Source organism: Trichophyton rubrum (genome assembly GCF_000151425.1).
Source record: "Trichophyton rubrum CBS 118892 genomic scaffold supercont2.3, whole genome shotgun sequence".
In the NCBI taxonomy this organism is placed as follows: Eukaryota; Fungi; Ascomycota; class Eurotiomycetes; order Onygenales; family Arthrodermataceae; genus Trichophyton; species Trichophyton rubrum.
The window spans coordinates 2894974-2922651 of record NW_003456426.1 but is presented as its reverse complement, the minus strand read 5'-3'; the positions used below and the strand labels follow the sequence as shown (position 1 = coordinate 2922651).

General features: G+C 48.4%; 12 protein-coding genes across 13 annotated transcripts in view; 4 read left to right on the top strand and 8 right to left on the bottom strand.

Annotated features, from left to right (window-relative positions):
* Positions 1-3281: 3281 nt before the first annotated feature.
* On the bottom strand, positions 3282-6345 carry TERG_03856 (uncharacterized protein). Its single transcript, XM_047748170.1, has one exon. The coding sequence runs from the start codon at positions 5659-5661 to the stop codon at positions 3403-3405; it is 2259 nt and encodes a 752-aa protein (XP_047604146.1). The 5' UTR covers positions 5662-6345; the 3' UTR covers positions 3282-3402.
* Positions 6346-6903: 558 nt separating this feature from the next.
* TERG_03855 (uncharacterized protein) lies at positions 6904-8180 on the top strand. Of its 2 annotated transcripts, XM_003236765.2 has the most exons (3): positions 6904-7134; positions 7210-7845; positions 7908-8180. In XM_003236765.2, exons 1-3 carry the CDS (start codon positions 7071-7073, stop codon positions 8006-8008), a joined length of 801 nt encoding a protein of 266 aa, XP_003236813.1. In that variant the 5' UTR covers positions 6904-7070; the 3' UTR covers positions 8009-8180. The 2 variants fall into 2 exon arrangements, with proteins under 2 accessions (XP_003236813.1, XP_047606089.1); XM_047749657.1 differs by having other exon boundaries at positions 7210-8180.
* Positions 8181-8227: 47 nt separating this feature from the next.
* TERG_03854 (uncharacterized protein) lies at positions 8228-10955 on the bottom strand (the record flags this gene model as incomplete). The annotated part of the gene is made up of 8 exons (XM_003236764.2): positions 10219-10955; positions 10039-10155; positions 9861-9969; positions 9551-9779; positions 9337-9494; positions 9065-9271; positions 8593-9007; positions 8228-8539 (listed from the first exon to the last, which is right to left on the bottom strand). Exons 1-8 carry the CDS (start codon positions 10706-10708, stop codon positions 8228-8230), a joined length of 2037 nt encoding a protein of 678 aa, XP_003236812.1. The 5' UTR covers positions 10709-10955.
* Positions 10956-11764: 809 nt separating this feature from the next.
* Positions 11765-12218, bottom strand: TERG_12068 (uncharacterized protein; the record flags this gene model as incomplete). Its single annotated transcript, XM_047751081.1, has 1 exon — positions 11765-12218. The coding sequence occupies one exon, from the start codon at positions 12216-12218 to the stop codon at positions 11820-11822; it is 399 nt and encodes a 132-aa protein (XP_047606088.1). The 3' UTR covers positions 11765-11819.
* A 584-nt stretch (positions 12219-12802) lies between these two features.
* Positions 12803-14627, top strand: TERG_03852 (uncharacterized protein; the record flags this gene model as incomplete). Its single annotated transcript, XM_047748169.1, has 4 exons — positions 12803-13457; positions 13519-13629; positions 13714-13916; positions 13980-14627. 4 exons carry the CDS (start codon positions 12803-12805, stop codon positions 14625-14627), a joined length of 1617 nt encoding a protein of 538 aa, XP_047604145.1.
* Positions 14628-14819: 192 nt separating this feature from the next.
* On the bottom strand, positions 14820-15848 carry TERG_03851 (serine/threonine protein kinase; the record flags this gene model as incomplete). The annotated part of the gene is made up of 1 exon (XM_003236761.1): positions 14820-15848. The coding sequence occupies one exon, from the start codon at positions 15846-15848 to the stop codon at positions 14820-14822; it is 1029 nt and encodes a 342-aa protein (XP_003236809.1).
* Positions 15849-17247: 1399 nt separating this feature from the next.
* On the bottom strand, positions 17248-18675 carry TERG_03850 (uncharacterized protein; the record flags this gene model as incomplete). The annotated part of the gene is made up of 2 exons (XM_003236760.1): positions 17248-17983; positions 18038-18675. The coding sequence occupies 2 exons, from the start codon at positions 18673-18675 to the stop codon at positions 17248-17250; spliced, it is 1374 nt and encodes a 457-aa protein (XP_003236808.1).
* A 1507-nt stretch (positions 18676-20182) lies between these two features.
* TERG_03849 (uncharacterized protein) lies at positions 20183-22054 on the bottom strand (the record flags this gene model as incomplete). The annotated part of the gene is made up of 2 exons (XM_003236759.2): positions 20183-20389; positions 20465-22054. 2 exons carry the CDS (start codon positions 22052-22054, stop codon positions 20183-20185), a joined length of 1797 nt encoding a protein of 598 aa, XP_003236807.2.
* A 54-nt stretch (positions 22055-22108) lies between these two features.
* Positions 22109-22909, top strand: TERG_03848 (uncharacterized protein; the record flags this gene model as incomplete). The annotated part of the gene is made up of 2 exons (XM_003236758.2): positions 22109-22683; positions 22746-22909. Exons 1-2 carry the CDS (start codon positions 22335-22337, stop codon positions 22907-22909), a joined length of 513 nt encoding a protein of 170 aa, XP_003236806.1. The 5' UTR covers positions 22109-22334.
* Positions 22910-23308: 399 nt separating this feature from the next.
* Positions 23309-24656, bottom strand: TERG_03847 (uncharacterized protein; the record flags this gene model as incomplete). Its single annotated transcript, XM_003236757.2, has 4 exons — positions 24202-24656; positions 24073-24139; positions 23495-23962; positions 23309-23435 (listed from the first exon to the last, which is right to left on the bottom strand). The coding sequence occupies exons 1-4, from the start codon at positions 24389-24391 to the stop codon at positions 23309-23311; spliced, it is 852 nt and encodes a 283-aa protein (XP_003236805.1). The 5' UTR covers positions 24392-24656.
* A 911-nt stretch (positions 24657-25567) lies between these two features.
* TERG_03846 (uncharacterized protein) lies at positions 25568-26179 on the bottom strand (the record flags this gene model as incomplete). The annotated part of the gene is made up of 2 exons (XM_047748168.1): positions 25568-25808; positions 25878-26179. 2 exons carry the CDS (start codon positions 26177-26179, stop codon positions 25568-25570), a joined length of 543 nt encoding a protein of 180 aa, XP_047604144.1.
* A 65-nt stretch (positions 26180-26244) lies between these two features.
* The window catches only part of TERG_03845 (uncharacterized protein), a gene marked incomplete at its 3' end in the record, with an annotated part of 1905 nt that continues 471 nt past the window's right edge, over positions 26245-27678 (top strand). Inside the window, exons 1-2 of the mRNA XM_047748167.1 lie at positions 26245-26725; positions 26781-27653. Of these exons, the coding sequence (XP_047604143.1) occupies positions 26710-26725; positions 26781-27653 (889 nt within the window). The 5' untranslated portion in view covers positions 26245-26709. The remainder of the gene's footprint in view (positions 26726-26780; positions 27654-27678) is intronic.

Genomic DNA, 27678 nt, shown 5'->3' with positions numbered 1-27678 from the left:
CTAGTATAAATAAGATAACCTACAAGACGCTATTAAATTAGTATATAAATATAATTAGGCTTACCCTTATAAGTATTATATAGTCTATTTATTATAACTATCTATCCTTATACTTGTATACCCGCGTTATTATAGTAATCTACTTTATAATATACTAATATATAACTTCTATATTATATTTCTCCTTATAATATCTTTTCTTACTTCTTTATTCTCCTTCACCTCCTTTTTCTCTTATATATTTAAAACTATTATAATAATAGACTCTGCTTCTTCCTTATTATCCTCTATTATTTCTATATTACCTCCTCCTAGATATTATTAGTACATGTTCTCCTTATTATTATCTTCCTTAAACTCTATTTTTAACTACCTAACTATATCTATACCCCTACTTTAAGTCTTAGCTTTAATAATCTACTATCGCTAGTTCGTAGCTATATAGAATAATCTATAATAAGTAGTCGAGTCGGAGGTACTATATCTATCTATACTCGCCCTTAATAATTATATAGAGGGCGCTCCTCTAATATAGAACTTAAATCTATAAAAACCTCCCGAGTAGGTAAACTAGAAGCTAGCTTCTAAACTAATATAAGAGATATAATAGCTTTAGAAATATATTAAACTTCGAGACTAAACTATTATATATATTATTCTTTTCTTCCTACTAGATGAGTAAGTAAAAAACTAACCCTATAATTTTAATACTTAAGGATATATACACCTTTAATATATTCTATAGAGTGGAGTACTAGTTATCTATAAGGATAACCGCCCCTACTATATTATTTATAAAGGTTATTATATCCTTAATAGAGATAATATCGTTTAATACTATAGCTAGATTATAGCCTCTATAGATACCTACCTCTACTACTATAAGAAAAATATTATTTTTACTTTTGGCTCTATATCTATTAGAGAGCCTTATATTAACCCACACGCCTCTATAGCTTACTACCTAAAATAGCTATTTATTTCGCCTATTTAGAACTAGATAGTATATTCTTTTATCCTCTATATTAGACCATTTACCATTAGTTATCTTACTAACCCCGTACCCCGCGTTAATTTAACTAGGCCTACTAAACTTGATTTAGAGTTTATCTTTTATAAGCCCCTACCTTTTATTTCTATCTAAAATAAGCTTTATAGTATCGATCTACTATAAGATATTCTAGTAAATCCTTATACGCTACTTACTAATATAGATAAATAATAGGAGTATAGTACTATTAGTCCTTCCTCCGTATATAATCACGATAGTTATCCTATTATAGAAGAATAAAAATATATCTACTTCTAGCTACCTAATCTAGAATATTCTACTATAGAAGAATATATCTACTTCTAATTATTTAAACTAGAATCTACCATTAAGCCTATTACTACTTAGATTAATACTACTAATACTCCTACTATATTAAAATATACTATATCGCAATACCTACCTAACTCCTTACTAGATATAACCTTAGTAGATATATTTTTAAAGTATAAGGCTAGTAATACTAGTTGAAATAATACTAGAGATAAGCTACGCGAGAAGCTTTGCTATCTTAACTATACTCGCTCTCTATAAAACTCCCTAGCTTCTAAATTAGATTCTCCTCTACTACTTTCTATAAATAATAATACTACTAACTATATCTTTAAGGGCCTAGTCTACCTATATATCTTTAATACTCTAACTAATTAAATTATCGATAACTACTAAGTCGGTACTATCAATAATTATATATTTAGCTAGTATATACTTTAAATTAATATATATATAGAGGCTTACTATAATAACCTTATTAAAAATATAGTTACTAAATTTATAGAGTAATAAATCACTCTTAATAAGGTAAATAAAAATATTTCTAAAGTTTTTATTTTATTATAAGGAGCGCAGAATATATTCTATAGTATAGTAACTATACTAAAATAGGTTTAAGAGGGTCTACCTTAATTATATCTCGACGTTAACTTATATATACTAACTATACCTTACTAGGTAGTGGTTAGTACCCTTACTTTAGGTAGCGCGTTAACTATTAAGAACTTATAATTATATTAGCTAATAACGTTGCCCTATAAGATATCTTATATATAAATATTAATATAATTATTAATAGTATTTACTCTAGAAACTCTAATAATAATATAGATATTAATAAAACTCTAAGGGCTATATAGTTATAGGATATATTAATAACTATACTTTTATTTATACCCTTTTCTTTATACTTATAACTTGCTTTTATTTCTAATAAGACCAATATAATATATTTTATATTAATATATCTCACTTTTACTTTTATAATATAATAACCTACCGCAAGAACGCACTAATCTTTCTTTAATAGGCTAACTATTATATCTAGGTATCTACCTCTTAATAAATATATACTTAGTTATTATATATTTAGCCTTTATTTTAGTTATTATATTAACCGTATAATATTATTAATAGAGTGACCAATATTACTTAGACACAACAATGAAGATATCTTGACTTTAACCAACGATACCATGCTAACAATTAACTTCTTATTAAAAAAAAGTTTTAAGAATAAAATTAAAAAAATTAGAAAGATTAAACTAAAAATAAAATATAAATATTTTAAATTCTATTTTAAAAGACTTTTAAACTATTAATCTATTATTTTAAATTCTTTACTATTAGAGAAATATTATTATATCTTTTTTTAAACTATTTTAATATTTAAAAAATTAAAAATTAAAATTTCAAATTTTTATTCTTTTAAATAAAAAAAAAGAAATTAAATATTTAGTAATTTAGTAAAGATAATTAAACTTTTATTAAAATTATTATTAAAAATTACTTTTAGCTTCTTTTAGTAGTTTAATATAGATAATTAAACTCTTATTTAAAAAGAGCTTTAAAAATAGAATTAAAAGAATTAAAAGAATTAAATTAAAAATAAAATATAAATACTTAAATAGATAATTAAACTTTTATTAAAAATAACTAAATTTTGATTAAAAATAATTAAAAAGCTCCGACACTCAATAGATAGCTTTACTAGCTATAGGAGGAAGTAAAATTTTCAAACTTCCGACTTACCTTATAATATTATCAAACACAATACTCTTTTTAAATAATATTAATCAATTTTACTTTATTATAACGTCACTATATTAACCACGTGCCTTGTATATAGCACTTATCTAGTATATTTAACTATATATATAGCTACAAGCTAGAGGGGTATGTTAAAATATAGCTTAGTCAGCTTGTATCTATACTTATAGCAATGAAAACTCTTTATATAGCTACACCTCGATAGGTTTAATTTGAACACCTTACGCATCCGTATATTCGTTCTAATCATTGATTTAACCAATTATATTCGTTGCTGCTGCTTCCGTTTTGACACAAGTAAACTATTTTTACTCGCGGCGTACTGGGCGCCAATCTTCCTCCAGAAAGTATTGCTCGATGATTCGGGGAAGCTCCTCAGTCCACAAGCTAGGCCAAGCTAATTTCACTCTGTCCTTTAGCACACGCTTTTTGACTCTTATACCGCGATACAACCGTTGGTTCTCCGGCTCTTCCATCTCGTCTGTGAGGAATGCAACTTCCCAAGGATGCAGAATATCGTTTTTGTGTCGAGCCCAATAACCATCATTATCGGCAATATAAATAGCACGGTCGTACCATTGCTTTCCCGACGGTGGGTTGAGCTTCTCCGGATCGATCTTGAAGAGCCAATATCTATTCTCCCAGATCATAAGACCGCGCATCTGGCGGTAGTATTCTTTTTTCTCACTGTTTAACTTTTTGATCCATATTTTTTCGGGCTTTTGAATAATATCTTCTACTCCATGCATAGTAAATCCGTCTGTGGTGATACCGAGGTCTTTGCAATAGAGGTAGCCCTCAATATATGTGATTGGTAAAGTCCATAAATGCTTCCATTCCAATTCTGAGTAACTCCCTCGACGCTGTAAGAGGTGTCTAATAGCTACTTTTTTAGGTCTACCATCAGCCATAGCAATGGTTTCCATAAGTTCCTTCATCCCAGGGTTATCCGGAGTTACACCACGATCACGCTTGTCTTTATAAAATGGAATTAGTGACCTTGGTATAGAGATTAAAGGAACATTGCTGTTAGCGTCAACGTCAGAGTCAGATGGTGGAAAGTTGTTATCATGAATATGCTCCATAGTCTTAAATCCATGACTGTATTGTGCTGGCTTGAGCTCTTCAGAGATCTGTGTTGAGGCTTGATCCTTCCTCTTGCTCCTCTCTCTACTCGCCTTGAAACTAGGAGAGGGTTCATCAATGGAGACTCGGTGGTAGCAACTAGCCATATTTTCAATTCTTTTATAGCCTGCATCGAGGCCTTTAAAAGGAAAGCTAGCCTTCTCAGGGGGTATATCAAAGGTAACAGTACTGAGAGCAGGTGACCCAAGCTTGAGATTATTGATAGCAAAGTTGCATTGAGGTCGACAAGTGTGGTCAGGGGTTTCAGAGGCCCCCGACGGTACTATAGAGGATGGGGAACCATCAATATTTATATCTATACAGCCGTCTTGCTGGTTAGCAAAAAAGACTACTTCTGTATTCGGTAGAGAATTTCTCTCCTCTGGAAGTGACATTGCTTGGCTAGGATACTTACTATTGCTATCAATGTTAGAGTTACACAATCGCTGTTCATTTGCACACTCCTTGCGTTTGCTACTCTCGGTGTCAAGATCCTCGCTCGAGCCAGATCTTTCCGTGGGTTCAGAATCTGAATTGGTTTGCGGCCGTGCACGTTTGCGAGTATTTTGTTTAGTAACAGTACCGTGTCTTCTATCACCCTCAAGCAAAGGCTGCAGAGTTCTCAACAGTTTGTCTGACTGGGGGGGATTCCTTCCATGTATCGGAGTACGAATAATAGTAGAAGGTAGCCTGCCAATAAATGCAGTATCAACAAGACCCTGTATATCCTTATTGATTTGAATTTGTAAATGCTCTTTAGCCGTATCAATAATCTCGCGAGTAGTATCTGGATGGAAGATAATAATATTACCGCGAGACCATTCTGTTTCTAGAACTTTGATCTCCCATTCACATTGTTGGATACGCCAGGACCTCATTTCATTACTATAACGAAGATCTTCTGCTTCTTCCCAAGCTTTCTTTTTAGCCCGCAGTAAATCCATAGCGGCTGTACATTTGTCGGCAGAATTAAATGCTGAATCTAAGCGAACATGAGATGCAGCAATATGGTTACCTGTAGAGGAAGCATACTCCCAGTAAGGATAGGCAGGGCGAGCACGAATGTAAACAGGCTCGTTCTTGGGGTATATCTCACGATGATCACCATACTTGCTAATCTGACGTCTAGTAGGCTTCGCTTCATCCGTGGCGATTCCAACTTTGATTCTGGTAAGCTCACGCGGGACTGTGAGCTTGACAGGTGGTTCAGCCGGAGTATCACCTTGGATATCCCAACCTTTTGCAGGATTGAGTCTGATACGAGCGTTTTCTGGGACAAATCGCAAAGTCATACCAGCCTGAAACGGCTCCTCCTCCTCCGCCAAGGGGAACTCCTGTTGCCGACGAAGGAGATCTCGCTGCTGTTTACGGCTAAGGGGTGTCCCTATAGGGTTGCTATCGCCAGCGCGTCTGTGATTGCTTGGAGTGACTCGACGAGGCATCTCGACAAGCTCGCGGAGAGGACACGGAGGAAAACGATAGTATCAGTGGTGGTTGCTATTGAGTAGTGATAAACAACTGCGGAGTCACCACAGTGCCTGAGGGAGGATATAATGTGTCTGGAGATTCCAAGGGGGAAGAAATCTTTTGTTCTGATCAATAAGTAGGTGGCTCGCAATCGCATAATTTGATATCGCTCGAAGATTTGTTTTGCTTATTCACTTCGTCGACACGTGATATCTAATTACGTAACTGATCTGTTGATTACGTAACTGATTTGGTGATTACTTAACTAGTTACTTGAGCCGCAATGCTTAATTTTCATCGTTGCGTCGAAGATGATAACAAATATATAGAGGCTTGAAGGGATGAATGGAAATTATACTCCGTACAAGCATGTTGAAGCAACTTGAATGAAGAAGCGAGAGATTGCCAGGGAGGAAATTACTCGTCACAGAGTGGCGAGAACCCCCTCAGCCTGCGGTGTTTTTACGACGGCCAGGCTTCTTACTCTACAGCATAACTGTAGCACGACGCCTTTCCTCTATGAGTTCCGCTATATCATTCAGGTCTTCCTTTCTGTATCGTTCATCGTACTCCAACCTGTAGCCTTTTTAAAGAGCACTTCGGCCAGTAGGGCTTCGTCCTCGACCAGCATTGTCTCCATAACTAACTCACTCAATTCTGGGACGGCGAAACGCTGCTTCAGCTCCTCCTGAGCATCTATCTGTCTAAGCCACACGGCTCCGTCGCGGGCTTGAAACAAAAGCTTGAGTGGCAGTAGCAATCCATGTAGCCATTTTGATATAAAAGTACTGAGTATTATTGATCGACGCACAATAGCAGGCAGCAGTGTTTGACCTGTGGGAATCCTACCCTGTCCTCTGCCACAAGGGGGGTTACACGCCCTCTGAGCAAGGCTCTTCTGTCGACAGTCGTCATCCTGGACGTATGCTCCGTCCGTCCCTCAGCCCCGTCCGAACAGCCCCTCTGGCCCTCTGGACAGCTCGTCCTTGAGCCACAGGCTTGCGCCGGGTTGCGGGCCAGCAACAGCCGCTGCTCCCTGTGGGCTCCTGCAAAGTTACCCTGCATGCGGTCTGCAGCGTCTGTGGCTGACGTGGCTAGTAAATAACGAATCATCCTACGAGAGAGTCGCGAAGTTAGCTGAGGTGACGGAAGAGGAGCTCGAGTCATACTCTGTCGTGAATTCACGGGTACGGCGGCATGCATGCCCCCTCGCTGGCTCGCCCGTCGCTGTGACAGGTTCGGCTATTGCGCTATATAAGATGCCTCTCGCCGTGTGTTGTTGTCGTTGTCGTTGTTGTTTCTGTTGCTGCAGTCGACAACGTCAACAACGTCAACAACTACAGCATCGCCAGCTCACCACACGGCTGCAGCTCGCTCGACAGCCATGTCCTTTCTCAAGAAGTTCGAAGAGCTGAAGGCCAGCTTCTCAGACAAGCCGCAGCAAGGAGGTAACTGGTCAACTCTTGTTCTGGTGCGACACACTCGTTATCGCGGCTCCAGCTAACTGACGAGCTGCATCGCAGGTGAACGCGGCTATGGCGAGCCTCCTTATAGCCAGCAGCCACCATACGGCCAGCAGCCGCCGCCGCCGCAGCAGCAACAGTATGGCCAGCCTCCATACGGTCAGCCTCCATATGGTCAGCCTCCCTACGGCCAGCAGCAGCAGTATGGCCAGGTCCCGTACGGCCAGCCCCCGCCGCCGCAGCAATATGCACAGCAGCCGCCCTACGGAGGCCAGCAGCAGCAGTATGGACCTCCACCACCCCCTCAAGGCCCGCCGCCTCCTCTCCCCGCCGGCTGGGTTCAGCATTGGGACCAGGTGAACCAGCGTGCATACCATGTCGAGCAGGCCACCGGTCGTTCGCAGTGGGAGGCCCCGAGCATGGGACCAGGAGGCTATGAGAATCGCGGTGAGGGCAGCTCATATTACGCTGGCAACCCAACTGGTCCAGCAGCTGCTTCAACCGGTGCTGCGGCTGGCATGGCTGCAACACCTGGAGCAGGAGGGTACGGTACATCTCAATACGACAGCTCGCATGCCAGCTATGACAAGGAGAAGGAGAAGAAGAAGAGCTCCAATACGGCTGCGATGATGGCTGCTGGTGCAGGTGGCCTCGCTGTCGGTGCTATTGGTGCTGCCGTGGTTGCACATGAAATCAGTGCGTTGTTCTCTTATCTCTGTCCTCATTCTACAAGCATAGTACTGACTGGATCTACTTAGACGAACACGAGGAAGAAGAGCGCCGGGAGGAGTTCCAAGATCTCCAGGAGGAATATGACAACTCAGGCTCAGGTTCTGACGGTGGTGACTACAGCGACTAGATAGGGGAATGACCTTCTACCGTCCTCGAGGCAGGGTTATAACTTGCCAGGAGCTTCTTTCTTTGTAGGGCCATCAATGGAGATTGTTGGTATTCATGGCTATGTCTGTTACTCTCTGCAGTATGCAATAACATCACGAACGACACGCTTGTCCTTGATACCTCTTTTCTTTTTCTTTTCTTGTTTTTTTTTTTTTTTTTTTTTTTTTTTTTCTCTTTTTCAGGTTAGATACCTGCACGTTTGGTTTAGAATTCCATGCAACGGCCTGGATGCACTGTCCATGACATCGACAAGCATCGCCATACCACTCGCAAGGTGCCACAGGATATGACAGTGGAAGAGCCAGATTCCAGGATTGTCGGCCCGGAACCTAAGCACTGCATGGCCCCGAGCAGGGATATGCACTGTATCGCGAAGGATAGCCTGGGAGTGATCGTACGCCGGCGCCTTGTTACTTGGATCCCACGGATTGTACGAGCCCATCCCTGTATCCGCCTCGTGCAGAGACATCACGTAAAAGTCATGGCCGTGCTGGAGCTGTTAGCAAAGCGAGCATATACTGGAGAGTGTTTTCCCATACATACAATGTGAAACGGATGGGGACCTTCGTCGAGATTGTTCACGATTAAATCTACCCATGAGGCTCTGCTGCTGGTCTTGATTGTGAACTGATTCTTGTCCCAGTCCTTGCGTTGCAGCGAGATCAGGGGTAGAGGCGGGTCTGCCTGTGGTCGCCAGGAAGTGTGATTGAAGAATGCAAAAGGGACGTAGTTGTTGCTCGATAATTTGGAAAGTAACGTATAGACCAGGAACGTCTCATCAGCCTTTGCGGGTATGTGTGATATTGTAGAAGCCGTGGAAGTCAACTCTGTCAGGTCAACATGCGTTCCCGCCTCGCCAATGGGGTTGTCAGACAGCGGATGAGATGGCTTCTTCGCCGAGCCGCTGATAGGAAACGTTTGGACTCTGGTGAGCGCCGGATTCGGGAGACTGAAGCATCTATGGCGTGGTATTTAGCATATTGCACTGGTGCTTAGTGGACATATCATCACGCACTCTGGGTCAAGCTCTACTGTGATTGAAGACTGTCCTGTTTCGCCCAAAGGATTCCGCAAGACAAAGTCCGTTCTCTGGCCAGGGTATACAATACCCATCGAGCGAGCGTTCGGAGAGACAGACGGTAACTCAACCTCCGTTCCTCCGTCGACCTGTATGGGCGTCACAGTACCATGCTCAAAACCGAGACTGACACCAGCCAGCGAGCTGCAAATACGGTAAGTATTGGGTTATACCTCTGACTGAGGGGGGTTAGAAGAACGCCGACATACCCAACATTTATAACCCTCATGCGGTACGAAGTGCTGGAATCAAGCAGAAGCTCCGGCGTAGGATATCCCTCGTCCACGCAGTCAATAGGCCGTGTGGGCAGCGCCATTGAGCAATTGAACCGCCCGGCACCGTTGATAAGAAATGAGTCAGGGACAGGCTGGAGAAATGTTAACAATTGCGGGGTGTGCATTGGCAAAAGAGGTAAAATCTGACCTCCTGGCCGTTGGCTTCCAGGGATTTAAACCACTTCAGCACGTCTTCTGCCGGACGGTGATACCAGTCCCCTATCAGCAGCAGATGCTCTTTTTCGTACTGATATTTGACAGCATCTGCGTGTATGGCCGGATCCCTTGCTATCCGCATACTGGGAGTCGATGGTTTGTGTACCACGAACCCGCCATACAGACCTTCAGCTCGTTGCAGAGCAGAATGTGCATGGTACCTGTAGAGACAATGTAAGAATAAATAAGCCTGATGCCTTCGATACAAAATGGGGGACAAGAGTATTTTGCTCCCTGCTTACCAGAATGTGCCACTCTGAGACTGGGAGATGGTGAAGTTGTATAACATGGAATCCCCAGGTACTATCGGGCACTGAGTAACTCCCGTCACTCCATCCATATGATTCGCACCTGGTACGGCTGTTAGCAGCAGCAATACTATAGTTCGGATTGTGTGGTAGCGAGGTAGTGCGTCAATACCTCTCATGTGCAAGCCATGCCAGTGAATGACGAGGCCCTCGTCTTGGATATTGTTGGTGACCTGGACCTGCAGCGAGTCTCCCGAGCGTGCTTCAATGGTCGGTCCAGGAAACAAGCCTACAGTCAGAAAGTAAGTGACCGGCAGACAAGGAGGTAGCCAAGTAGTAGTACAGGACTTACCATTGATGAGATAGACACGCTTCTTGACACCATCCAAGCGGCGATATCCCGTGGTGACAGACCACTCGAGCGTGATCGTGGTTTCTGGACGAAAGAGATGGTCCTCTGGGTGAAGGCGAGAGCTCCATGGCCCAGCTGTAGAAGAGGAAGAAGATGCTGGCGAAGAGCTGGGCCGGAGGTTGCCAATATCAAATATGTTTGGGATGGCCCCTTGCTGCCACCGTGCAGCGAGCCCCAGGACGAGGAGCAGAGTCGAGATGCAGCAGACGAAGCCGACGAGCAGCCACGGGCATCCTGACAGCGATCTCCTGTGATCCTCGGGCTTCGTCTCCCCGGTCTGGCTCCCTGTCGAGGGCCCAGCCGGTCTCTTCTCGTCCTCACGTTGGACAGGAATAATAAGGGTATCGGCAGCAACGACACTCTCGTCCTCGGGCTGCTGCTGAAGCCGCCGCTGCGAGTTGTGCCGCCGTCTGCTAGCCGGCCTGTCCATCTCTCTGGACGTCTGAGGACTCCAAACTTGACGGTCTCTGTCCGGACGTGTGTCGGTACGGCTGATATCGTTGAACGTCGACTATCTAGCTGGCGGCTGATCATTGCAGTCCGCAGGCACAAACATCAGCCAAACAGCGCATCTGGGCCCGGTCTGCCTTGAGCATCCAGGCATCGAAACACTTAACTAGTGCCATGGCTATAGTCGTTCCGCGTGCTTATATCGCTTGAACGAGCCGCGGTTAATCTGCTGTCCGCCGGTGATGTCTATCAGCAGCAGCTCCCAGCAGCCCCCCTGGCCTCCGCCCTGCAACGCTGCGATATCCCGGCCGTTCCCAGCTCATCCCATGGCTTCTGCGACGGGCTACACGTGTGGGGAGTCTGCTCTGCGATACGCAGCAGATCCGTCGAAGCCGTGGAGCTGGCTTTTCAAGGTAGTGTTTTTTCTTTTCGCCCGTTGATATGAAGTCGTGAAGTCGGTTTGCTGGCGGAGACGAAGCCGGCGAGGGAAAAGAACGCTTGCGGACGACTCTTGCACCCACCTGCACCCCTTTTGTGCCTATATTCCATGCATGTATTGACCGTTCATGACAGGCAATCAATCATATGTAATAACGAGACGGAATACGAGCTGGACCGTTGGGGTGACACGCCGAGTTACGACCATCTCCACCGAACCGCCAGGGATCTCGCACATCCCCCCAGCGGCTGCAAAAGCCGCACACGGCCACAGAGCGAGACGACTGTGCAAAGTGCCTGGCTCTGCCCGGTCGAGGGCCTCGTCTGGGGCTGTCTCTGGGCCTGTATCAGGCGCTCTGGATGGGATACGGCTGACCAGGAGGCCGATATCAAATGTTGTCCTACGTCCTACGTCCTACGGTGTGCTTCCCCTCGCACCACCAGGTTATCAGATATACAAAATATCCGCCTGCAATTAGTCCTCCACCCTGCTGGAAGTATCTCTTGCGGGCCATCCATGTTCACCAAGCATGCCCGCCCGGCCAATGGCATGGCTGTGAATGACCATTTCCCCCGTGGCTACCAGGCGACGGGGTGCGGTAAGGTGGACTGCTGACCCGCCGGAGTTTGCTGCCTGAGGTCGAGCAGTGTCATTATTCTGGTAGCTCCCGAGGTGAAGGACGCAGGACGAGGCAGACGGATGCAGAGGAAGAAGATGCCGGAGAGCCAGACGGTGGGGAAGAGATGATGCAACGCTGCGAGCGGAGAGGAGATGCCAATAATCTCGTCGTGCATCCCCCCAGGACAGAGAATGGCCAGTGGCCTGCTGACCGAGGATGGACAAAAGAGCTTGTCTCAACGGCTCGAATGCCGTTTATATACCCTGATGGTCTCCCTCCAGCCCGCATGGGCAAGCTTGCTGGTTTCCATCCAGGACATTCCGAAGCAGAGGAGCTGTGAATGAGATATCGTTGCACGGACATCGCACCATGTTGACTTCTGTGCTGTTGCTGGCGGCGTTGTCGACCGTCCTTGTCGACCGCCGTCACCATGCCTTTGCTGCCCCGGGAGCTTCAGGAGCGGGACAGACAGCTCGCTCCCTGAAGGAAATCGAGCATGTTGTCATCTTCATGCAGGAGAACCGGTCATTCAACCATGTATGTCCCTCGCCTTTACTTGCTGTGCTGGAAGAACCAGAGACCTGACCGTGTCGTCTGGCAAGTACTTTGGAACCATGGCCGGCACTCGCAACTTTGCAGATCCCAATGTCCAGATCAATGAAGATGGCAGACCTGTCTTGATCCAGTGAGTGGTGTCCCACTACATATAGTTGTATAACCTAGATCTAACAGATGCTGATGCTGATGTTCCGATATTATACAGAAAGGTCACGCCTGCAAGACAGGGAGTCAACACTTTGGCTCCATGGCATCTGGCTCACCAGGGCGGAGCATGGGCTGAGGGTGCCCAGTGTGCCACTGGAGGCAGCAACGGCTACGACTACAACCAGGCCAGTCTGAACCATGGCAAAAACGACCGCTGGCAGTATTTCGGGGAGCCAGCCAACTGGGGATATCTCAAGCGAAGTGAAATCCCCGTCCACTTCTCTGTTGCTGAAGGCTGGACTGTTGGTGATATGTACCAGGTATGCAGCCATCGTCATCCTTCCGAACTGCAGTCGGGGAAGGCAGAGAGGTACAGCGAAACTTGGCTAATGTGTAGCAGCAATCTTCTATCACAGCAACCAACCCAAACCGAGTCATGTTGGTTAGCGGATCTCTCAACGTCCCAGGAAGCCCCCAGAAGCCAGGAGACGGCGGAACGTATCTTGACAACTGGGAAGTGCCAGGTAATTATCATGCAATCGAAGTCCATCTGCATGTGTACGGCTAATAAAGTGGTAGGCTGCCCGCTTCCAAACATCAACTGTTACCCTCTCAACTGGCAGACTTGCTACGAGTTGTATGAAGATCTCGGCGTCTCATGGCAGGTCTACCAGGACAGGAATAACTTTGGGGACAACCCTCTTGCTCACTTCAAGAAGTTCCGCGACGCCCCGCCAGATTCGCCTCTCACTAAGAAGGGCATGTCATACCCCGGACTAGACAAGTTCTACCAGGATGCTCGTGCTGGCAATCTGCCTGAAGTTAGCTTTATCGTTGGCCCCATGGAGCTATCTGAGCACCCTCCCTGGCTGCCAAAGGACGGAGCATGGCTGCAGCAGCAGGTCATCGACGCCGTCACCCAGAGCCCCAAATATGGCAAGACTGTCCTGTTGATCAGCTACGACGGTAAGTTTTCTGTATTTGCTGTGACACATGCGGCTGGACGGCTTGCTAATTGATATGCTAGAGTCTGGTGGCTTTGGTGACCACGTTACGCCTTACCACGCTACCAAGGGAACCCCAGGAGAATGGATGAAAGACTATCTAGGTGTCCAGGGCGATATCTTTGTTGGTCCAGGTATGTAGCCGCAACCCATGCCACATGTGTCAAATATGCATATTCAAATATGCATATTCATACTAAATCACCGTGTTGTACCAGGCTGGAGATTGCCTTTCTACGTCGTTTCCCCCTTCACCCGCGGCGGTCGTGTCTTCACTGAGCACGCAGACCATACTTCCCAAATTCTCTTTGTGGAGGAGTGGCTTTCCAGCAGAGGGTACAGCAACGTTACCCTGCCCAGCATGGTCCACTGGCGCCGAGAGCATATGTCCAACCTGGTCAGCATGCTGGACTTTGAGAACGTGCGTGAGCAAGATATTCCTTGCGGACCACTGGATAGCGGCAGCTAACAACCCTCCCTCCAGGCTGACACCTCTGTTCCAAACATCCCCAAGGCTGAAGTGCCCAGCAAAAACGCACTCGGCGCCTGGGACGGCATGGCCAAGTGCAAAGCCCGCTTCGGCAACCCAACCGCCCCTTGGAAGACTCAGCCAAAGACCTTCCCTCCCAAAGGTCTCATCGAGCAAGGCTACAAGCAGGTCATCGGCAGCCTGACTGAGGGCCGATATCTCGTCTTCTCTGCCGCTCAGGACAAGAACGAGTATCTGGTTTCTCACAAGGGCGGGTCGAAGCTTGGTGTTATCTCCAAGTCCTCCACTGATGCGATGCGCTACGCCCAGCCGGACACCCGCTTCGTGATCCATTACTACAACAACGGGGCCACAGACCTGGAGACTCGCCTGACACAGCAGGACAGCCCGTTCCTGGTGTCGACTCCTGACAAGAAGCGTTGGATCGGCCCTGAGGGGACACTTGTTGAGTCTCGAGACGCTGCGGCACCCGTAGATATTGCCTTCGATGCCGGCCTAAAGGGTGGTTCTCGTGGCTACAGCATGAAGTATGCAACGGGAGGAGACAGCGGCTTCATCACCGTCAGCAAGGGAGGTGTCAATATCGGCAAGGCACCGGCTCAGTTCAGGTTCAATGTTCTCAGTGTTTCTTACGATGAATAAAGCGGAAGTATACTCTTTTTCTGACTGTATCTTCGGAATGCTGCAAACACGATGCAATCTATTCTTCCAGTAAAACAATGTTACCAAACCCTGATTCGAGTGGCCATTGATTATCGCAATGTAATACAAGACACAATCTCTTTACAATTATAGCTCCCAGGCAGAAAGCTCTTTTCCCTAAGTTTCTGACAATCAAGACCAGAGCCACAGCCAGATTCTCCTTGGTAGACCAGCCAAAGCCTTCCAAAACATGTTCCTCGCTGCATGGAGAAATTTCCAACTGAATGGCTGGTAACGAAGCGCCAGTTCAGGCCCAAGGATCCCTTTTCGAATCAAGGCTTCACAGCTCTTTATCTCCTTCGCACGATCAATGGTCTCGTATTCTGGAATCAAGCCTGCGATGTCTTTTGTTTTGCGCTTAAAGTCATAGGCTGCGAGAGCCATCGTAGGATAGACGTTATGCCAACAAGCAGAAATAAGTTCGTCAAAAACGTCGTGGCGATGCAGCTCTGGAAACTCCATCTGGCCAAATCGGCGATCAAATTCTGATCGACTGAGTTCCCGTTCCGTGTCCTCGTAGGGTTCATGGCCGTACACCATAAAGTACAAAAGAGATCCAAGGGCAAATTGCTCGGTCCTAGCAGAGCAGAGACCGTAAGTGTCTTTCAAAGGCCCAGCAACAACTACTCTGGCGCGTGGAGGCATGGTATCTTCAAGGAACTGTCCAATAGTGGTGGCACGACCAAAATCTGCCAGCTTCAAATTGAAGTCCTTGTCGAGGAGGCAGTTGAACTCATGCAGGTCATTATGACAAAAGCCCATCTTCTCGACGTATTCAAGCGCTGACCCGACTTGTTGTAGCCATCGAGCGACAAGAGCAGGATCCTCGTATTCTGTCACACGACTCACACGTCCCTGGAAGCCATTTACCCCTGGTTCCCGCTCCTGGCGAGGGCGCAATCGATGGCCGACACTCTGGTTCGGACAGTAGGGTAGGAAAAGATAGTCGGGGAGCGTGAGGAAACACTCGACTATACTGGAGCATCGATCCCGGCGCTCATCCACCTGTTTGAAAAAGGAGATTTCTTTGAGGAACGGATGCTCCAGTCCCTCCTCTCGCAGCTTAGGGCGAACAACTTTCACCACAATACTCGGAGTGACGCGGTGGATATTGGAATATGAACCCCCAGCAACCCAGTTGTGCTTCTCGACAGTATCCATGCTGAAGACAGCTATTGTTGATTTGTGATCCCAATTAGTAGATGAGATATTGACAGTGGGAGGAAGAGAGAATAAGAGAGTGAAATCGCTGAAGCGTCTACCTCGACGCAGTTACTCGCTTCTCGGTGGAGAGAAGGGAAGGAAAAGAAAAGATTGAGACACGTTTGGGATGCAGCTTGTCTGGCATTATCGCCAGGAGATTTTAATGGGCTAATTCTTCCGGTCCTCCTTTACTTCGATCCTTTTGCTTTCGCTCTCTAGGAGAAATAACTGTTCACCGAGGTGTCTTCCCCCAACCAAGATGAGGTCAGAAAGCTTTAAATACCCTTCTACAGGCACCTAACGATGCCCTGAGTGCCAATAGAACGCAGGTGTTGTTTGTGATCCAGGACGATCGCCCGAACTAGTGCAGCCACTAATTGGTCGATAGCCTGCTGCCTTGCCTCTCTCTGAGTCACCACTCTCTCCCTTTCCACCAAGACGTCTCTCGCTCTTCTCTCCCTATCTCTCAGGTCTCTCTCCCTCTCAAAAAAAAAAAAAAAAAAAAAAAAAAAAAAAAAAAAAAAAAAAAAAAAAATCTATTCCAGTGATCAACGCCAGAGCCGTGGTCACCAGGGCGGTCCACACTTGCGGCCAGATTGCCGCCACGACCTCGCGCTGGTGAGGTTCCGTTCTCTCTTGACAAAAGCAGTGATCTCCTACTCTCGACCTCGACTGACAGTGTTGAGGTCAGAGAGGGATTCCGCCAGAGTCTGCCATTACGTTCATGCTGAAAGACTGTCTGAGACGGGCCTGCTTAATTGAACTCGACGTGACGAGCTCCAAGACTGGAAGAAGCGCCTGGTACTGTAAGCGTCTTGAAGATCAAAGGCCCAACAACAACTAGCTACTTACGCTGGCGCGTGAAGGTATAGGCATGGTTTCTTCAAGGAACCGTCCAATAGTGGTGGCACGACCAAAATCTGCCAGCTTCAAACTGGAGTCCTTGTCGAGAAGGCAGTTGAACTTTGAGTAAGGAGTGTTGAAGGAGGTATTGATATTGTAGTTATTGTGAGTGACTGGCTGGATGTGGTGGGGTCGAGCGGCTCTTCCGGGAACCTAGTTATTAGCTTAGGTAAGTGGAGTTAGTTAGATCCCGTGACTTGGCGGAAAGTTTATATCGGCTCCTAAGCCTCAACTCATGAATAGAAGATGGGTTAACTATATATTATCCAAAGGAAAATATATATATTTACACAAAAATATAGTTATATGGTATACTATATAGTAACAAACTCCTCAATATAAGGTCGGCAGAGAAATAATACACAAGAGAATAAAGGCTTTATACTTGTATAATGGACAGCAGCTAGAGCAAAAGCATAACTATTCCTAGGGATAAGTGATAACTGGTTATCGGCTACTGCCCTTCTTCCACCGCGACGATCCCATCGCAAGTCTTTATCTTTATTACCCTTGCCTTGGAGTTTTTAGACTGTGAACGAACCCATCTACGCACGCAGTATTGTTCATCAGAAGCCGTGCGAGATGGCCGAATAGGGTCCCATGCATAGCGGTTAGGGCATCTATGGGCGGGGTCCCGGCACGTTTTCAAGTCGAACCCAGGCCTTCTTAAGCTAGGGCTACCTGTAGATAGAGTCCGCCAATAAGCCCGGAACCAGTCATCACTTAGTTTGTTGTGCTCATCGATAGGGGAGTAGTCATAGGCGTAGGCCTGTGCAAGCCAGTCTTCTTCTAAAGGCGAGTAGAGCCTTCCTATAGTCCTCCTCACTTTGAGTGCACACCATTCTTGGTTATCATTACCGGGGGTATCTGACGGTAGTATTTCGAGCGATATATGCGTTTTGCAAGCTCTGCATTGGTCGGATTTATCAGCCCATCCATAAACAATCTCGTTACTATAAGTAGGACCAGATGTCGTGAATATCATTTTTGCAAGGGCGTCATAAAGTTGCGTGTGCGGGCACAGGGGGTAGTCAATGTTGAAGAACATATAGGCGAAGTCATAACGGGTGACTTTCTTATGTTTGCTTGTAGGAAATATGCGAAGACAATATTCGAGTATTGTTTCAGGAAATGTCTCGATATTCCCTTTATTTCTTGCCGCAAGAACTAAGTTCTTAACATCCCTGAAGCTGATGCCAGGGAGTGTACCAAGTTGAATGGCTGGCTGAGTCTCCAGACATTACCGTTCCGATGGGGCCTTATCAAGCTCCCGCTGCGAGAAGCTTGCAGTTGAAGAGTGCTGGTCCTGGCACCCTCGACAGCAATATTCCTTTATTTTTTTGTTGTCGTGCGTTTCGATATAGCACATATATTCAAACATTTTCTTCACCGTGGCTTCTTGAGTATTAGAAGGGTGAAGTGAAGCTTGGCTGAGAGCTGGATGCTCGTGTTTTTGATTCTGAATGTCTACCACTCGGTTGGGGAGACTATTGTAGTTCTGCAGCTGATACTCTTTCTGTTGTTGACATTCACGGGTGATATATGCTCTCAGCCGTTCAATTTCTGCCTGCTGCCGATGCCACTTGTACTGCACGTTCTCCATCTGCAGTTCATACCCCTTTCGTAGCTGAGACCCCCTCTGGCACAGATACTGCTTCAGCTTCTCACACTCCAGCTGGATAAGCTCCTGTGTTTCCTTGTGACGCTCCTTTTCGTGCTGACACGAATCACATTTCTTCTTTGGTATGCAATGCCGCGAGAGCCACTCACGAGCCCGAGGTATACTGAATTTTCTAAGAAACGGGGTAGAATGTCGGCTTTGCAGATCACTTGCATCGGGAGAGAGCAGCTCCAGCTTTTCTAAGTCAGTATCCAGTATCATAATGACTATTTACTGACTTCTGCAGCGTTGGTAAAAGTATAGCTATCGACTAGCCAAATCAAAGACCACACCATGGGGACAAGACCAAGAATATATAGGCAAATAAGAAAGCCTATATACTTCATATATTCCTTTGGGTATAAATGACGTCTTGAAGCTGTTTTTGCCATCTTTCTCCTTTCGTGGCAAAAGCGGCCAAACGGTTATTATTATTCAAAGAGCCCAAAGTTCGAAGTTTTGGTTGTTGCATCTCTTATGGTCCACTCTGATTGGATACCAATCGAACAAGCTTGTAGCCAATCAGCGAGCTGCTATCAAAACCTTACTTCAACATCAAAAAAAACAATGCTGACATAAGCCATCTCTCTCTTGTCTGGGCGCTCGAAGGCCGCAAACATTTTGTCAGTTTTGTATTAGTCATCGTATCTCGCTGCACCTTCAGCACATTCATCATCCTCCTTTCTGATACATTATATAAGTCTTTATATATTTTAGTATATGCAAGGAGGGAGGATGTCGAATCGGAGTAGACTAACTACACGGAGTAATACTCTTGAAAAAAAGTTTTTATTAGACGATTCTTGCATAGAAGGCAACTTCTAATACGCACTAAGGGCGTCACTAGAGGACGGACTCTATTCATGAATCACACGATCCAACATCTGCGGAGACGCGAGGCCGATATGATCCCAAACGCAAGCACCAATCGATCCAATCCGTCTAGTACAAACGTGAGCCCTAACAAGATAACTGACCTGTCGAACAGACACAACAGAGTCCGCTCACGGCCGTGGCGAGGGCGTGACGGCTCTTGCGGACCGGGCAGATATCACATACTTATACCCTTCATCGCATGTTTGTACATCATTAGTGAGACACAACATGATGACAGAACAACAATGACAGTATATCTTGCCCGCAACCCATGCTTCCGCACGATAGCTATCTTCCACGTAGTCACGGTAAAACTGCCAGACGACAGGGACTATTTGTTAGCCCGCAGCCGAGCCTAATTGTATTGTATCATTTATATTGTGAACTCATTGCTCTCAGTATACGGCTTTGTGTAACTGGCTTCACCCGCCGATAGAGCGTGGAAACTCTGCACAAAACGGTGCAGTCAACACGCAGTAGTTATAGGGAGTTACTCCGTACAGAATCCCATCCAGAAAACTCCCTGCTGGCCATCCATGGGCAATGATGTCTGCATCGATATACCTACAGACAATGGTAATCGATAAAGGTATCGACGAAAGCCATATTGTCCTCGTCATGTGTGTTCTGGCTTTTACCAACAGCTTGTACTCCATGCCACGAACACCTTCCCCAACCCCTGTCCCTTTGATACGCACAACGGGGAGAGAAGAAGAAAAGCTACGGCTTCTGGATCTCCGTGAACTGATGCTGAGGGTGGATCTTCATAGCACTGGAAAAGCAGTAGCTGCAGAGATCAAAGTCCGGGCAGCGACAGCACTTGTAGCGGCTCCCATACACCTTCTACACGGCGTCAGCCTCGCAGTTCCAGGGCGTAACCCCTTGGTACGGAGTATTTGCTTACCTGGGCGCAGCTGTCACACTTGACTCCCACATGACAAACCTGTTTGTCCTTTTTGAACCTGTGCTGGGGATGAGTCTTGTCTGCCGTTGCGTAGCAGTCCTCGCAGTAGTCGAACCCTGAACACTCGCTGCACTTGTACAGCCGGCCGAATATTGTCTATCATTGTCAACATGTTGGCTCTCTCTCTATCTCTCCCTCTGCCTCTCAGTTTGATAGACAAAGTCAGCTTACCAAGTTGCAGCCATCACAAACACGATCTTGATACCATACGGCCTCCTCGTCATAGTCGGCAATGTAGACCACCCACATTTCCTTACCCTTGACTGTTTCCTTGAGAATAAGGATGCGATGGAAGTCGTCGACGTTCAAGCCGGTCTGCTTGTCGCCAACGTGAACTCCTTCGAGACGAGAATTCATCCAGTCAGTCGCCATGATACCCTGGAAAGTGTCCCGAGACGGAGAGCCAAAGGTTTTTGGCGAGTAGTACTGGCCCCCGAACTGGCAGACAGGATTGAACTTGGGATCGAATCCCAGCTTGATGTTGGTTGTCCGGCCCTTCTCGAGCTTGTACCGTATAACAACCGCAGTTCCACACTCTCCCTTTGGAATGGTGAAGACCATGTTTTGTCTCGTCCACTTGTTGTTCCAAGCAGTGACGTCGAAAGTGGCATCCGGAGACAAGCTGGGTTTGGGTATGCGACGGAGCCAGAAGCCGTACTCGCGTTCCACCGGCCGTAAAGACCCTCGGATGTGCTGTCTCACGTAGATGTGGCGGTACTGGCTCTGGCGGCTGGTTGCAAAGCGAGGGAGGTCGACACCGTCCAGCATAACGCGGGCATACTGGTTCTTCTCCGGCAGGTCAGAGAGGAAGATACCAACACGGCTGTTCTGCACTCCTTCGGTCTCGCAGTCCAGTGCGGCCAGGTATACACCCATCGACCACTCGACCATGGGTAGCTCGATCGAGAGACCCATGTTGGTCAGCGAGTAGGGCTTGATGTTCCACTTGCTGGCCGACTGGACGAGATGGCCGCTCTCTGCAAAGGCCTCTGGAGATCTCGCAAACAGGCCGCGGTGGTTTGGGTCAGCGCTCTTCCAGGCGAAGAGGGAGTGGTCGTCCGACTGCTTCATAATCTCCTCCTGCAGGCGCAGAAAGGCCCGCTCGCCTTCGCCGTACAGCATGGGCATATTGATGCCGAAGATCCCCAGCAGACTGTATGCCCGGTCCTCGACCTTGGCCGTGGTGCGGCGAGCAGCCCAGGACATGCGCTGCGCAACGGAGAAGGACTGCAGCTCCAGCTCGCCCGTGAGCACACCGGGATGGATGCCCGTCACCTCACATATCGCATCCTTCAGCCTGAGCTTGCTACCGAGCCTCTGCCAGGCACCGTTGAAGAACTCGACGGCGGCCGGTGCAAGCAGCTCCTGCAGCGTCCACCCACGAGTAAACCAGGCGCTGCGGTAGAAGCTCGACTGCTCGGCGACGAGGGTCTCGTCCACGTCAAACAGGTACGCATAGCAGATGTTGGCCCGTTGGTACCACTGGTACATGGAATTGAGGGCCTCGGACAGCTCGGCGCTGCTGGTCTTGTCGATGCAGCAGGTATCAATCCAGACGTAGTCGAAGCCGTCGCGCCGCGCCTGCGAGCAGCTGTCCACCAGCTTCTTGTAGCCACGCATCGCCGTCGCCTGGCCGTCCCGCAGCTGCTGCAGCGAGACCTCCTCGTCCTGCCATCGGTGCGAGAGGATGGCGTACTCCGGCAGCGCGCTGTCGTCGAAGAACTCCTCGACGCGGAGGGACCTGGTGTTGAGCAGACGCATGTTAGCTAGTGTCTTGGTGAGACATGACAGACCGCAAATAAAATAAATAGATAATAAAAATAAAAATAAAACTCTTATCAAGTAATAGAAGTGGCATCACCTTATATTTATTCTCTTCTTCTGATTTTCCCCATGTGCATCTTCTGCAATTTTCTTCAGCGAGTGACAGTGGATATCGTTCGTATTCGACCTCCCATAACTAGTTAACGAGTTACCCCCGGTCCGCCAGTCCATCGATCCCGAGCCACGCTCTATATTTAGTTAACTAGTTATACGAGTCATGGAGGGTGTAGGCCGCAAGAAGCACTTGACCGCCCTGTTCTCGATATTCGAACCGTATGCAACGTGCTGGGAGGACTTTGGAGGCTTTCTGAAAGTCCTCTTTGGAGAGACTACGCCGCCATCGCTTGCTCCCTCTGGGCGAGGAGAACCGGCTGTCCGCGTTGAACCACTCGAGACACGCCAGTGTCTTTGCCGTCATAACGAGGGAGGCCAGCACCATAGCTATCTCTATACAGATGAACGCGCGGAGGCGAGAGGCGGCGAGCTTGATATCGCGGTATTCAACCACACGCGGTACTCGCGGCCTTGTATAACAACTGGCGCACAAGAAGAAAAGAAGAACCCTGGTATTGTCGTGGCCGACCTGTGCACCAAGGCAAGGAATTATCTTCTTCTGACGGGGAGACAGATCGAGGGACATGGGGTATCATGCGCAAACTCGATGTCAACCGACTTGCAGACGACACCGAGGCTCAGTACAAAAATGAGGGTCGCAACACTGGCATACCTTCTCAACTTCGCAGATGCGCCAGAGCAGCTGGCCGAGCAGTTCCGTCGTCTACACGACGATAGAGAGCTTTTTATTCTTCATTTGTGCGGCTGCGGGTTGTCAAGTCGTAATAAACAGCGACACAATATTTGGCACGGGGGATGCTGTGAAAAAACTCATCTACAGCTGGGGTATCATGAGGAAAATCACGCGCATCGATGTTACCATTATACAATTACAACCGTTAAGCCAGAAGATTATACTGTAGTTTGTGAAAGCATTCGCAAAACTACGTATGGAAAAAATCTATTCTAGTTGTGGAGGCTCGAGTGATAGAGAGGTTACTCCAGGACGCCCAGAGAGAAGACAGAACAATGACCAACCAAGTCAAACTAGCGCTTTAACTAGTTGGAGCTGCTTGGAAACATCTCCATAGCTTGAGATAGCTAGTTAACCCCTTTCTCTCGCGCAGCTGTTTCAGACTAAGGACGTTTCTTCTGCGCCCAGATGAAGTTGCCAGCGACCCCCGTCTTGTACATGTCCATATCCTTCTCCAGCTCAGCGGCGAGCGACGGCCGGCGATCCTCGCTCAGCCCAATATCTTCCAGCCTGGACCGCATGTTAGCAGTGGATAGCTCAAGCGGATGGACAATGACTGGACGACTTACTTGACGAGACTGCCAAAGGAGTGGAACAGGACGTGGCTGACCCGCCGGCCTCGCATGCCCTGCTCGCGATCGACATGGGCGCTGCCAGCCACCATCTCCAGGCACTCGCTCTGGATGTTCTCGCATCCAGCGTCTGCAAGGGCATCCATGATGTCCCGCTTGACGTGGAGGTTGCGTACCTTCTGCTCTGCAAATTTGTAGAAGAGCAGGTAGGTCGTCGCCCGCGGGTCCGTCACCATGGTGTAGTGGTCATACTCGAAGAACTGGATCCACCCGCCTGGCTTGAGACAGCCGACGAGACGCTTGACGATCTGGTTGATTTCCTGCCGCTGGAAGAAGGCGAACAGCAGACGCTGGTTAATAAGGTCGAAGCTGTTCTCCCAGGCCGGCGGGAAGGGCTCCGTCACGCTGTGCGGCACCAGGGACACCGTTGGAGGCAGGCTCTCGCGCGCTGGGAACAGCTCAGTCCTTTTTGGTTGACACCCATTATTAGTTATGATACCCATGATAGAGCCACCTGCACTCATACATCCACAGGGACAGGAACAGGAGCAGGAGCAGGGAGTGACCGGACATACGCAATATCAAAGCCAACATACTCGGTGTCATCAGGCAGCACGAGACGGACATCCTGGATCCAGAAACCTGGCCAGATCAGTCAGATAAAATTCGTTGCCATGTTCGCATACAGCGTGTTTCCGACTTACCATCAGCAGTAGCCGAGTCGAGGACCTTCATCCCATGGGCCGTTAGATCAAGGGGCGCCTTGATAAGGCCTCCAGCCGTGCCCTTGATCCATTCGTGCTGGACTCTCAGACGGTCTCTCTCCACGCTGCCCCCGGGAATGACGTAGCGGGACTTGTCTTGTTCAAACTGGCGGTCTTGGTGGTCTCCCATGTTTGCAAGCTAGATGGCTAGCTACTAGGCTAAGTTGATGGCTGGTTTGAAAGGAGGTTTGGTTATACTGACTGGCCGATGTCTCTCGTACTCTCCTTTTATACCAAGCTCGACAAAAGCCAGCAGTGAACCTGAATTCTTACCACCCTGCTATTCACTTCGGTCACTCCGTGTCGCTATACCTGGTTATCTCCTCGAACTAGAGAACAAGCGAACCAAGCAGAGCTCGCGGTAGAGAGTGACTGGCTGCATCCAAAGCCCGATCCTCCCCGGATTCCAGCAAAGTCTTCCGGAAGGGGGGGGGGGGGGGGGACCGGATGCAGGCAGCGTCGTCGAGTCACAGCCCTTGGTTTGATCGCTATCCCCCAGTAGGCCGGTTTGGTAGCCTGATCCTGGATCGAGCGTATTTGATAATAATAGCCATCTACCAAATCAGACGATACAGAGACTCTGGCTTGGCTGTGCAGTGTAACAGCCACATTTTCAACTGGACGGCGAAACAGGAACATGCACGGCGCCTGTGCATGCGCTAACTAGTTAAGTTAGCCATTCGCATCGCAGCCGAATATGCCGGTAGATCATGTAGTCTTCTTTCATCTTCTTTGCTTGTTTGTTAATTTCTCCAAGGCCCGTAGATCTGCTGCTGTTGCTTCATATCGACAATAATAGCATAGCAGACAAAACAGCAGCAGCTAAGAAAACTTGTCCCCGACTAGCAGTTAGACCAAACAGCTGATATATACACGTTATGATGCATATCAAGTACAGTCGGTTAAGCACTTAGTTTCTAGCGTCGTGGTTAGCACAATAACGAGCCTCTATATCCCCAGGTGTCACCACCGATACAGTCGTTTTCTGAGAAGTAGCCAGCGCATTCGCCGACGTAACATACCACTTGTTAGTACTACGCCGGCAACAAAGGCAAGCAGAGCTTCGGATCACTAATTACTGCATCAATACAGACCATCCTTGTGGTATGTAGTTGGCTTGCAATACTAGAAACCTCCCCGGACAGAAGTATTCATACAAACTGCTTTACTCTCCCCGGAAGCACATATAACTTAATCCCGTATGTCGACATTATAGCCTACCATCCTGACCCAATTCGGCAAACAAATATGGAGCCGCACAACGCAGGGAGGGTCTTGTTCGAATCTTCCATGAAATGCACATGGTCTAGGCAATCATGATTGAAGACTTTGTTTCGACTCGCTTGGTGAATGCCTGCAGTGCCTGGCCCGCCAGATCCACGTCTTGCTGCGAGTGGCTGAAATGCTGCTGAAAATACCCTTCTGACGACTTGACAGACAAAAGCTTTAGACGCAAACCGCAGCTTGCAGACGTTCTCCACGGCCATGTAGGTATATCACGATCCGATCCGTTCGATGATGTTGTTCGAGTTTTATATTGAGAGCCGCTTCGAGGCCGAGAAAGATGCTTAGTCATGTTCATTATTAAGACAGTAGTCAGCAAGATGTTTCATCACGTGCCGATCCCACTAGCCTGATCTGGGCCGTCCACCCGCTTCTGCTGAGTCATGCCTGGCGCGTGCTTTAACACCCAATAGGAAGGCACGACCGCCAAGTCATGTCTCCACTTCGCGGGCCGAAGTAGCCCAAAGCGGCTAGCCAGGCACCCTCGCCCCACCCCCTTCGGCCCCATCGCCGCCCCTGATTGGCCCACTCGGGCTCCACCCGCGACCTGCTGCGCCCGCCCTAGCCGCGGCCCTGGGCTCATTTCCCGCCCGTCCTCCGTCTTTTCTTCTGACAACACATCGCGATGTCTCATCCTCGTCCTCGTCTTCGTCTTCGCCCTCGCTCGCTCGACGCTCTCGCCGTCTCTCGTTCTACATCGTCGCCGCCGCCGTCGTCGTCGTCGTCGTTTGTCTCCTCTACCCGCTGTCTCACTGCATCACCAACGGCGCCTGTCGAAGAGCCGCTGAGCGAGTGATGTCTGCCCTGATTTGATCTGGCCCGACTTTCGCAGCCGTCGTCGCTTCACACTCGTTTCAACGCCCAACCAACTTTCGACCGTTAAGACTGTTCTTATATTACTCCGTATTATTATTATTACTGCCGTCCAGCCTCGCCCCGGGATCCCCCCGTCTTTCTCTTTCGTCGTCCTCACTCTTTCACCCTTCACCGTCGCTCGTTTGATTCTGCTGCTGCGCAGCTGACATTCGCTTTTCCACTCCATCCTGCTTCTTCATTCACTTCCTTTTCTCTCTCTCTCTCTGTTTCTCTCCGTCCGTCCGTCCGTCTGTCTCTATCTCGCGCGGGCTTACTGGCCGCTCGGTCTGCACCGCAAACGACCCCATCATGAACCCAGAATCAGGTATGCATTGCCCTCATCGACTCGCTTTGCTGGCTTTGCTAACATCCGTGGACAGCCATCTACGGGCGGAGCCCAAGTACGCTCTTCCGTCGATGCGTCGTCAACTGCCCGACCGAGGCGCCGCCATGTCCAACCTGCAAGGAGAAGGAGATATGCACTCTCACGGCCAAATCGTGCGAAGCCTGCGCTACCGCCATCTGCGTCCCTGATCCCCTCGCCAACCAGCCGTCCGACGACTCGGGCTCTCCCACAGGCGCCATTGCTGGCGGTGTCGTCGGTGGTATCGCCCTCCTCGCCGCCATCCTCTTGACCTGGTGGTTCTGCGTCCGTCGCCGACGCAAGAACACCGAGATATGGCACGAAAAGACCAACGCCGCCAGCAGCGTCGACGTCGACGGCAACAGCCAGAGGAGACAGTCTGCCGTTGGCTCTATCGCCTCCACCGTCCTCACCAGGGCCTCCAACGTCATCCAGATCGCATATATCCCCGGTGTCACCAACAGATCGGCCCCTGGCTCGCCAGACCTCATGGTCCCTCCCGTGCCTCCAATCCCATCGGCCGTCGCCAACGGCCAGAACCAGCACTTCTTCGTGCCCGGCGACATCCGGGACTCCATGTGGTCTGGCATGACCGACGACGACGGCAAGAGCATCAGCCCCAGTCTCGCTCGCAGCAGCGTCGCCACGACCATCTACCGTCACAACGCCATTGTCAGCCCTGTCCCGGCCCAGGAGGCCTACCAGGCCAGGGCAAACATCGTCAGCGTCAGGTCAGGCACTAGCTCGTCCTCGCCTCAGTCCTCTCCTAAAGTGCCGTCCATCACAAACTCGCAGATCAACAAAGCCAACGCCGTCGCAGCCAAGCTTGGTGTCAGCTCCATCGTTGCTCGCAGCGCAGTTGCTAAGCCTATCAATGTTACGAAGGGCGGTCGCTCAAAGACCACTACTTCTAC